Genomic DNA, 11,571 nt, shown 5'->3' on the forward strand with positions numbered 1-11,571 from the left:
TCCTGAGGGTGGCCTGAGGGCCCAATGTCTTCTAGTGGGCCCTGTGCTCATTACTCGGCACCATAGAGTTCGATTGGCATTTGCCATTGAACACCAGAATCAGCAGGTCCACCACTGGTGCCCTGTGCTTTTCACAGATGAGAGAAGGTTCACCCTGAGCACATGTAACAGACGTGAAAGGGTCTGGAGAAGCCATGGAGAACATTATGCTGTCTGTAGCATCGTTCAACATGACCTTTTTGGTGGTGGGTCAGTGATGGTCTGGGGAGACATATCAATGGAGGGACACACAGACCTCTACAGGCTAGACAATGGCACTCTGACTGTCATTAGGTATCGGGATGAAATCCTTGGACCCATTGTCAGACCCTACGCTGGTGCAGTGGGTCCTGGGTTCCTCCTGGTGCACGACAATGCTTGGCCTTATTTGGCGAGTGTATGCAGGCAGTTCCTGGAGGATGAAGGAATTGATACCATTGAATGGCCCCCACGCTCGCCTGACCTAAATCCAATAGAACACCTCTGGGATATCATGTTTCAGTCCAACTGACACCTCCACGGTGCACCTCAGACTGTCCAGAAGCTCAGTCATGCCCTGGTCCAGATCTGGGAGGAAATACCCCAGGACACCATCTGCCGTCTCATTAGAGGTTTGCCCCGACGTTGTCAGGCATGCATACAAGCATGTCGGGGTCATACAAACTACTGAGTACCTGTCAGGGCTCCCAGGTATGACCAGAGGTGTGTGACTGAAGCAGGGAAACGCAGACCTCAGATATGTTATAAACAATATAATTTATTAACACTAACAGTACAAACATAAACGCAGGGCAATACTAAACATAATACAGTGCAAACAAACCAAACCAAACCACCCACAGATAACAGTATATACAAGCAAGCGTCGTCAGGCAGGCCGGGTCAATATCAATTGGGCAGGTAGGTACAGGGGGAGCAAGCGGAGAATAGTCGGGGTCACAGGCCAGGTTCAGCAGGTAGCAAGCAGCATAGTACAGAGGGTCAGACAGAGGAATGGTCAGGGTCACAAGCCAGGATCAGAGCAGGAGAAGTCAGCAAAGGAACAGAAACAGGATGCAGGACAGATACAGGGCCCAGGACAAACACAACACCAAGGCAGAGTCTGCAAGTCTGGCCATCCCTTAAATACCCCAGTATCATCAGTTCCAGGTGTTAGCTGGCTGAAAGGTTGAGTCTCTGATTGCTGTGAGCACCCGCTGGCCAGCCCTGGTACTGCAGATCAAAAGGCAGGTGAGTCCCACCATTGCTGGCCAGTCCATTCCTAACAGTACCATTTTGAGTTGCTGCAATGAAGTTTCAGCAAAATGGACTAGCCTGCTGCATCATTTTTTTCTGCTTTTAAATGCTGAGCTTAAAATATGCCTCTAAACATCCTAATGTGCATGGACACATAGGATACACTGAGCTGCTTCTCCAGGCAAAACACAAAACTCCTGCAGCATGTTTTAAGCCCAATGTGCATGGACCCTAAAGAGTAGCATTAGTAGTAAGAGTAGTTTCTGTTGCTACAAGGTTCCTAAACCTTAAGGCCCTGTTTAGACCGTGATTCCAAATTGTACTGCAATCCTGACAAAATGCAGTATGTGTGTTTGTGTGCCATTCATTTTTAATGGCGCCTAAAACGGTGCGGTTTTGTCGTGATTGCTGCTTGAAGCTTGTCGTGCAAAAAGGTACAGGAGCTTCTTTTGGGCAACAAGCTTCATTCAGTGCAGTTTGCCAAAACCGCACTGTGTTTTAGGTGTCATTACAAAATGAATGGAGCACAAATGTGCATAATGTATTTTGCCAGGATTGCACTGCAGTTTGGAACAGCGGGCAGAATCACGGCAACTCCGTCCGCGATCCAAAATCACTAGATGTGAACGGGGTCTCAAAGTGGTTTCCCTAAAAGATACAATGGGGAAGACCTCTTGTTGGTGGGACTTTAACGGCACAATTCTCTTATACGATAAACTGAACAAATCAAACTCCTTCCTCATTGGCTGAAAGAGCAGCGAGAATCACTGGTTTCTGCTGCTGTCAATCACAGCCAGTGAGCTAATGAGGAGAGAGGGGGTGATGCCGAGCCATGGCTCTGTGTGTGTGAATGGACATGCAGAGCAGCAGCTTGGGAGTGAGCCTGCTCGGGTGCCCCAATAGCAATCTGTTTGCTCTGGAGAGCACTTGGCAGGAGGGGAGGGGGACAGGAGTGTTGGTGAGGACCCGAGAAGAGGAGAATCGGGGCTGCTCTGTGCAAAACCATTGCACAGAGCAGATAAGTATGACATGTATGTTATTTAAAAAAAAAAACCTGCCTTTATTATCACCTTAAGGAGTTCTACCGTCACAGCATACACTTTCATTTTATAACATCAGCAAGGTAATACCAATGCAAATAATAGTTACTGTATATTTGGCAATCCAATATACTGTAAGCTTAGTTGAAAAATCTCCTTTCATGTTGTGAGTTCTGCCTGTCTTCTAGTCATTGCTTTCCACAACGTCCCGGATCCCATGCATGTTTTGCACACCCACCATTTGCTCATTTATTTGGTTTACTTTCAATTTCTAAGGACTACATATCCCAGGGTACCTTGCTTCTTGCAAGCACTGATTCTTGTCCTGACTTTACCTCCTGAGACTCTTCCTCCTAGCACCTCTGTAGCTCAGAAGGCTGGCTCTGTGAAATGTGTGATACAGCAGTCCAGTAAGATGTGAATCTCAATAAAACATCTCTCACAAAAAGAGGTGGAGCACTTCAGGTTTTGGTTAATAACAAGAGGCTATAGTCACATGTTACTTTTGCCATGTAAACAACTGTGATAAAACAATGTCCAGAATCAACAATAAGGTTATCATTAATCATAAAGTGAAAATAGTGCCAATATTAGTGATGAACTAGTTAGCACTACTACTTCCTGTAATGACTTCGCTTTCTCCTCTCTAAGCAGCCGCACGCATTGCTGTAGGAAGGTCTTTCTACAGCAATGCGTGCGGCCGCTTAGAGAGAAGAAAGCAAAGTCACTACAGGAAGGGGCGGGCATTTACTGAAGCTGAGTCGGCCATTTTTAATAAGAGGTGTGAGGTGCTGCATTCCACTGATGACCCAGAGGAGAATCCTTACCAGGGTATAGAGGTCCAGCTGGCCTATTGAGATATGTATGTTCTCAAATGCACGACATTATTGCGCATCTGGTGAGTGCGTAATTTTATTATTTGTATCTCACCAGAAGAGTTTTAGAGGATCACCTTCATCTGAGACTTCACGCTTATTTGATAATACAAAGACTTTGTCACTTTATTAGCACTTCCGATCACTTTAATGGATGAATACTTACACTATGTCACTTTATACATTTGTTTGTGCTAACTAGTTCAATACTAATATTGGCACTATTTTCACTTTATGATTAATGATAACCTTATCGTTGATTCTGGACATTGTTTTATCACAGTTATTTACATAGCACTTTATTTTACTCAGAGATTTACAGTATTTAGTGCTGCACCTTATTTTTTCTTCTTGTCTCAGAAGGTTGTTTTGGTGTTACAGCAGCTCACCAATAGCGCTCACTTTTGTGCATTTTATCATTACCTTTGCCATGTTTGTATCGTTATAATGATCACTGAACTCTTATTTTCCAGCGGATACTTAAGAAGATTCTGGAGCAGTATTTTAACATGTCCCGGAAGTAAAGAAGATATTTATTTTCCTGTACATATAAAATAAATCAAAATAAAAAAATATATATATATTTGTGCCTGAGATACCAAATTTGTTTCAGACATTCCAAAGGTTATTGTTTACAAATAAAAAAGAAAATACTAATGAAAATGGGCGTGTTTTCATTCATAAAACGAGGTTCATTTGTTTCTTGTTCAAGTAATGGCTGTCATCCTAGTACTATTAGATATTTTTCTGCCATTTTATACAGTGTTCTCAGAAAACCTGTGAATAAAGGACATTCTTTGCACAGAAAAAGCTTAATATTACTCTTTCTCTATTGACACCAAACGTCATAGACTAATGAACCTTTGAGAATTGCTTTACATATGAAAACAAAAGCTTGTAAGTAGATTGAAAAAATCCTTTATAGAGGGGTAAAACCAAATGTCTAAAGTAAAGAACCAGAGGAACATCTTCAACATGCAGCTAAAGCCTAGTACACGAGATCAGAAAATCAGGTGAAAAATACTGCTTTTGAAGCGATAATACGATAATCTAAACATTAGTACACAGCTTTTGTCTGAAATTATTTGAAAGGCCAAACAAAAAATGTGTTTTCAAATGATACTAAATAGTACGATTTTCATTTAATCAATACAGTATTTGTCCAAGACAATTCGGAAAAGCAAGACCATGCATGCTCAGAAACAAAAGAATACATTACAACATATTACATCACTTTCAAAGTTGTATTCAGTTGTACAAGAATTTTCGTAACTTTAGTAACCTTTTAATTTTTTTATGTGCTTTTGATGCTTTGGTGATGGTTCAGTGATGCTTCTGTGATGCTTTAATGAAGGTTGGCAAATGCCCTGTGAGTGTGTTGATTTTCTATTTGTTTTAAGGGGGACCAGTAGAACCTCAGCTCACTAGTACCCCCAATCAGCAAATTCACTGCTCAGTAGTACCCCTGTTCAGCAGATCCCCAGCTCATTAGTACCCTCATTCAGCAGATCCCAGTTTATTGGTAACCTCAATCAGCAGATCTCCTGCTCATTAGTAACCCCTAGCTCTGCTGATGTCCTAGGCAGAAGTATCCCCAAGTCAGTAGTCCTCCTCCACTCTGCTGATGCCCCACTCATTAGTGTTCCAAGCTCTACTGATTTCCACTATGGTTATCCCCCGCTCATTATTAACCCCCACTCTGTAGTACTACCATCTCTTTCCACTTTTCTGATCCCACTCCCAGTTCTACTGATCCCCCACTCAGTAATACCCACAGTTCTGCTGATCCTCCTCCTCTCGCTGGACCCTAAGCTCTATTGATTCTCCTGCCCTTTCTGTTCCCTAAGTTCTACTTATCCTCTTCCTCTCTCTGGTCCTTCAGCTCTGCTGATCTCCACCTCCTATCCAGTGCCCCCAGCTCTGTTGTGACTCTCCTCTCTCCAGCGCCCCCAGTTTTATTATGACCCTCTTCTCTCTAGTGTCCACAGCTCTGGTGTGATCCTCCTCTCTCCAGTGCCCCCACCTCTGATGTGATCTTGCTCTCTCCTGTGCCCCCAGCTCTGGTGTGATCCTCCTCTCTCCAGTGCCCCCAGCTCTGGTGTGATCCTCCTCTCTCCAGTGCTCCCAGTTCAGTTGTGATCCTCCTCTTTCCAGTGCACCGGGTTTCTGTTGTGATCATCCTCTATCCAGTGCCCCCAGCTCTGTTATGATCCTCCTCTTTCTCTGGTACCTACGGGTCCCGGCCGGTGATTACTCGCCACCACCCGGTGATCGCTAAGTATTAGCGGGGTAAACAATACAGTTCTCCCCCCTGTCAGCTTCTGCACACTGCTTTGTATGGCTCTGCAGTAGGCTGGTAGATTGGCATGTACATGTACCCAAAGACTGGGTTAAATTATAACAATCCTTCTGTCGAACCTCGTTGGACACATTACCCTGGATTTCCTTTAGCCATACCCAACAGGAGGCGGTGAACCACTCCTCATATGGCTGATGCTAAAGCGTTTCCAATCCAAATGTAAATCTGCAGATTCCACTGACATCTATGCTCTTCAACCCCGACTTTCCCCCGGGTTCTTATCTTGATTTTCCTTCACACTGTGATTTTCAAGAACAACCTACAGTGGGTAATTTTTGTTATAAGGAGACTTTTGCGCAGCAGCAAGTCTTGTCTTCACTGACCTCTTGATCGCAATTTCCCACCAGGCCATACTTTCAGATAAGACACTTCCTGAGCCACCCAACCTATATGACAGCCTGTGGCAGACCTCACACACCAATTGTGAAACTATGTTATCAAAAGAATCTCAATGGCACCTTATGTCGGGAGCATCCTTTTTTCTTTCATACGCTGTCTGACATAAGTACTAGCACTTGGATCACTGAGCTAGAACAGCCCCTTATGGACCAAGATTGGGACCCAGCTTGTACCACAATATACATATACATAAATTCTCCTTTAATGTGGAACAATGTTACCAAATTTACTCCAGATAGTATCAAGTCCACACTCTGCTACATAACATTTTTCTGCAATCGTCAGATCACTGCTAGCATTGCGGAGTGGAAATGAATGGACATTCCTAGATGTGTAGTGGAGTTGTGTGGAGTTTTATATCCTAACCAATTCTCAATGGATCTATCTACCCAAGTATCCATGTGTACCTAGGAAAGCATTACATATGTAGAAGTTTTTGATTTTCACATCTACTGCCTCCCATCAAATAAAAATGCATTATATAAATATATTGATTCAGCTAATTCTTGACACCATCATAATTTTGCCTGTTGCACAAATGTGAACCGAGTAAATGGGTGGAGCAGCACAGTGGCTAAATGGTTAGCACTTATGCCTGGCAGCACTAGGGTCATTGGTTTGAATCCTAACCATGGCACTACTTGCCTGCAGTTGGCATGTTCTCCCTGTGGCTGTGTAGGTTTCCTCTCACACTCCAAAGACATGCTGGTAGGTTAATTGGCTACTATAAATTGGCCCTAGTATGTGTATGAATGGGAGTTAGGGACCTTAGATTGTAAGCCCCTTTAGGGTTAGGGACTGGTGTGAATGTACAATATGTATATATATGTAAAGTGCTGTGTAAATTCACAGCACTATATAAGTACCTGTAATAAATAGTATGTACTTTCTTATGTTTACATTACTGATTAAAAAATCTTTATGTCAACTTTGTTTTTTTTTTTACAAAAAGCTGAATCTCCATAATTTAGGCTCAGTTTTCATGGCATCCTAGCTCTATCATGCATATTACATTTTTCCCATACAGCTGAGCATTTTTATCCACAGTCACTGCAGATGATGTAGAGTTAAGCTCTGCAGAATAAGAAAACGGATGTGTAAATCATCACAAGGATGCTGTTTCCCTCCCAGAGCACCTACTTTATAAAGGGCAGAGAGGAGAGATCAACAAAGGCATCCCCCAGACTCACACATCTCTACAGAGCACACAGCACAGACATGACTGCAGTTCCTGCTATCAGAATCCTGCCCATTGGGATCCTGGCTACCTGCTGCTCTTCTCCTTCATCTCGCTCTCTGGTTGCACGGAGTTCATGGAGGAAACTGGGAAACTAGGCAAAACTGATGTGTTTCGGAGATATCCTCATTGGGCAGTTGGTGAGTCCTAATAGTAAATATATGCAGACCTATTGACATGCAAGCTATTATTGTGTTAAGTTTCAGACATGGAAACAGATCGCAAAGCAAAGACTGATTAATCTGATACAAAGTCACTCAGTCAGGTAGGAGAAAGTGACATAAAAGGACTGACATGACACTTGACAAGAAGATTGCAGCAATAAGCATGTCACACAATCTATGGCTTGTTGTTGAGTCAAGTTAAAGTATTATTGATTAGTCAGTTGTGTTAATGATCGGTTAATGATAGTGATTTTTCAAAGATGCCCAATAGTAAAATGAAAATTAAATTGTAGTTGAATTTTCCCAAAAAGAAATTGGCACTCTAAAAAAAAAATTCTCATGGAAATGCTATTATTTATATACTGTATGTACAATACACAGTGGCTAAATGGTTAGCACTTCCGCCTGGCAGTATTAGGGTCGTTGGTTTGTAATCCCAACCACGGCACCACCTGCCTGGAGTTTGCTTGTTCTCCCTGTGCCTGCGTGTGCTGCGTAATACCTTTCTGTTACAACATGTTTGAATGGATAGGGCATCATAAAAGGAATATATAAATAACTGTTAAATAAAGTTTATTTTTCTACATTAAGGTGTTTTCAGCTGTATACAGGCAGTTCCTGGGTTACGAACAAGATAGGTTCTGTAGGTTTGTTCTTAAAGCGATACTAAACGTTAATTTTTTTTTTCTTTGTAAAAAAAAAAAACGTTATACTTACCTGCTGTGTGCAGTGGTTTTGCACAGAGCAGCCTGGATCCTCCTCTTCTTGGGTCCCCTGTCGGAACTCCTGGCTCCTCCTTTCTGTCGGGTGCCCCTACAGCAAACAGCTTGCTATGGGGGCACTCGATCAGGCATGTTCCAAATCCACTGCTCTATGTGTCCACTCACACACAAAGTCATGACTTGGCCCTGCCCTCTCTCTCTCCTCATTGGTTGACTGGCTGTAATTGACATAAGGCAGAGACCCTGGATAGCCGAGGCTGTCGTGCACATCACTGGATCGTGATGGGTAAGTTATGAGGGGGCAGAAGGATTTTTACTTTCATGCATAGAATGCATGAATGTAAAAATGTACAAAACCTTGGCCCTTTACAACCACATTAAGTTGAATTTGTATGTCAGTTGGAACAGGTACATATTTTAGGTGTAACTCCAGCCACAAAATAATTTTTACGTTTTGAATAGCATAGGGAAGGGTGAACTGGCCATGCAGTGATGTGGGATTGCTGAGAGGTCACACTGCCTCCATTCTCAACCACTTGCCCTCCTGAGGATCCCCCCCCCTTCTTGAACAGGCCATTTTTTGCATTACGGTGCTGCGTTACTGTAACTGACATTTGTGTGTTCATGCAATGCTGCAGCCAAATTAAATTTATTTCTTTTTTTTCCTGACGAATTGAGCTTTCTTGCAGTGGTAATTGATTGCCTGTGAGTTTTTTATTTTTTGTGCTATAAGCAAGAAAAGACCGACAATTTTGAGAAAAAAACAATATTTTGGACTTTTTGCTATTAAACATGTCCAGTAAAAAAATTGTAAAAATCTAATTTAGGCCAAAATGTATTCTGCTACATATCTGTGCTAAAAGCAAATCCCAATACGTGTAAATTAATGGATTTACATGAAAATTATAGTGTTTACAAATGCCAGTATAGATAATGGGATTTGTTTTTCTACTAGTAATGGCGGCGATCAGCAACATTTAGTGGGACTGTGGCGAACATTCTGACACTGGAGGGGAACTAACTTGGTGTTACTGACATCTCCAGTGACACCAATACAGTGATTAGAGCTACAAAACAAGCACTGACACTGTACTAATGGCACTGGGCAGGAAGGGGTTAATGTGAGGGGCAATCAAAGGGTTAACTGTGTGCTGTGTGTGTTTTACTAGGGGGTGGGGGGGTGTTCTTCACTGTATGCACACTGATCTGGATGGCTGTACTGTGCACAGCCATCCCGAGCAGTGTGCTTGAGCTGACAGGAAGGAAGATTGTTTGTAAACAAAACAATCTTCCTCCCTGTCGGAGATGCTCAATAATCACCAGGTGCCGGCGGGTAATTACTGGCCAGGACACGATGATTGACACCCGCGTTCGTGAATGGCGGCACGCGTAGGGCACTACTATGCTATACAGATCTGTGTGGCCTAAAATTAAAAAATGCTTTTAAGAAAAAGTTTTCCTGCAGCATAAAAATACACAGATTCTAGTATTTCTAGTATTGCAAACTTACAAGAAAAATGCAGATCTTCCTACTGAAGTTACATTATACATACAGTGCACTATCATGTCTTGTTGAAATGCTGTACTTATGATCTTGTGTTTAGATTATTTTTTGAAACAAGTCAGCTTCTGGCACATTTCATATCTGTTTGGAGCCATTCTCCTATGTTACTTCTTGAGCAGAAGACAAATCCTGGAGGACTCCCATTAATTACAAAGCAGAGAGATTAAAGAGGTTGTAAAGGCAAGACATTTTTACCTTAATGCATTTTCTGCATTAAGGTAACAAATGTCCCAGTAATTGTATTGTCCCTTTGTCATTGGCTGCTGCTGCTGTCAGTCAAATTCTGTGGGGAGGGAGCCATGCTGTGTGTGTCTATGGACGCACACCACACGGCTTGGGAGCAAGCCTACATGTGTGTTCCTATAGCAAGCAGCTTGCTATGGGGGCAAACATAGAAGAGGAGGAGCCGAGAGCACTGGCGGGGGCCCCCAGACAATACCATTGCACAGAGTAGGTAAGCATACCATGATAAATTAATATAAAATGAGGAAGGAGGTTACAAATATTCTAGGTATCCGCCACACTGTAAATATGTGTGGTCCAGTAACCAAACATAACTAGCATAAATTGGTACCACTTCTTTAAGGAGCAGGTCAATATATATATGCCCGTTCTCTCAAGAAGTCCATTAACGGCTGATACTATTGATCGGCCCGATGGATTTTCTGGGTCCTTATGAATCTTGGGAATTATATAGAAGGTTGGATAATTGAACTCTTCCACTTTAAGGAATTCCAATTCTTTTTTTGTGAGTAGATTGGTGTCTTTTGCCAGAATCAACATAGAATTCATTTTTTTTTACCAGTATGGGAAGTGGATTTTCAGATATTTTACAATATGTATTTATATTCTCTAATTGGCGTTTAACTTCCCTAACATAATTCTCTTCTTTCAGGGTTACCACGTTTCCTCCCTTATTACTCCTATTGATTATAATATTCTTTGCCTCTCTTAATTCTTTAAGGGCTTTCCTTTCATACTTACAAAGATTATCTCAAATCTTTATCTTGGTGAGGTGATGGATATCGGTGTTTAATTATCTTTTGTTAAATGATTGGCAATTCTACATATTTATATTCTAAAGTATGAATAAAATTAATTTTAATATCTGTAAAATACCATGGTTTACCGCATGGTCCTTTTTGTAACCGCTTTGGTGGACATCTTGTTCACTTTTCTTCAAGTTGCTAGGTAAGTATACAATGTTGATTATTTTAATGACAAAAATGTTATCCTGTACAACTGCTTTAAGTAACACATTTAAAACTTCATATTGCTGGCAGAAAGAAAAATGACAATGGGAAATGAAAATACCATGTTCCAGCACTGTTACAGTGTTTTTGTTCTTCACACAAAAAATTGCAAATTATTTTGGTTGTATTAACTTCAGCCTTGCCCAAACTTTCTTAAACAGGGATCCTCTGGGTTTCTTAAGCAAGGAGACATTTCTGCTTCTCAGACAAATTCCAGCTGACAACAATGATCTTTTTAGCTATCAATAAGAGGGGGATCCTTCCTAATGACCACAAATGTAGGGAGCATTCCTCCCACTGACCATCACACTAATGTATTGTGAGCGGTAGATATAGTAAATATTAGCGGAGGTTCTCTCAGACCAGAAAATTATTTCAAGAATTCCTCCATTTTAGAAAGGTTGAGAAAGGTTGGTCTAGCCCTGACATCTAGCCCTTTGGCTGTCCCTATCCAGCCCTTGATGCCTCCACTGTCAGAATGTCTCTCTAAGCCTGTCAGCTTCCTTTACTGAGGATTCCTTTACTGACAGATGTCCATGTGGAGAGCTGCAAGTACTAGAAGGAGAGAGCCTGAGTGGCTCATCAATACAGCTGGGAGGCTCAGTTCTGGTGAGAGAGCATTGCCTAGGAGATGTTGCAAAGCTTTCCTACCACCCTGCCCAGGCCAAGTTCTTCTTGTGCCA

The 11,571-nt window shown here is 42.0% G+C and overlaps 1 protein-coding gene across 1 annotated transcript in view; it reads left to right on the top strand.

Moving 5' to 3' along the window:
* Window positions 1-3,773, top strand: part of NMB (neuromedin B) — a 39,711-nt gene extending 35,938 nt beyond the window's left edge. Inside the window, exon 3 of the mRNA XM_089655279.1 lies at window positions 3,664-3,773. Coding sequence (XP_089511405.1) covers window positions 3,664-3,714 — 51 coding nt within the window. The 3' untranslated portion in view covers window positions 3,715-3,773. The remainder of the gene's footprint in view (window positions 1-3,663) is intronic.
* The last annotated feature ends 7,798 nt before the right edge of the window (window positions 3,774-11,571 follow it).

Source organism: Staurois parvus, unplaced genomic scaffold (genome assembly GCF_062004578.1).
Source record: "Staurois parvus isolate SC_StPar_1 unplaced genomic scaffold, SC_StPar_1.0 ptg000832l, whole genome shotgun sequence".
NCBI lineage: Eukaryota > Metazoa > Chordata > Amphibia > Anura > Ranidae > Staurois > Staurois parvus.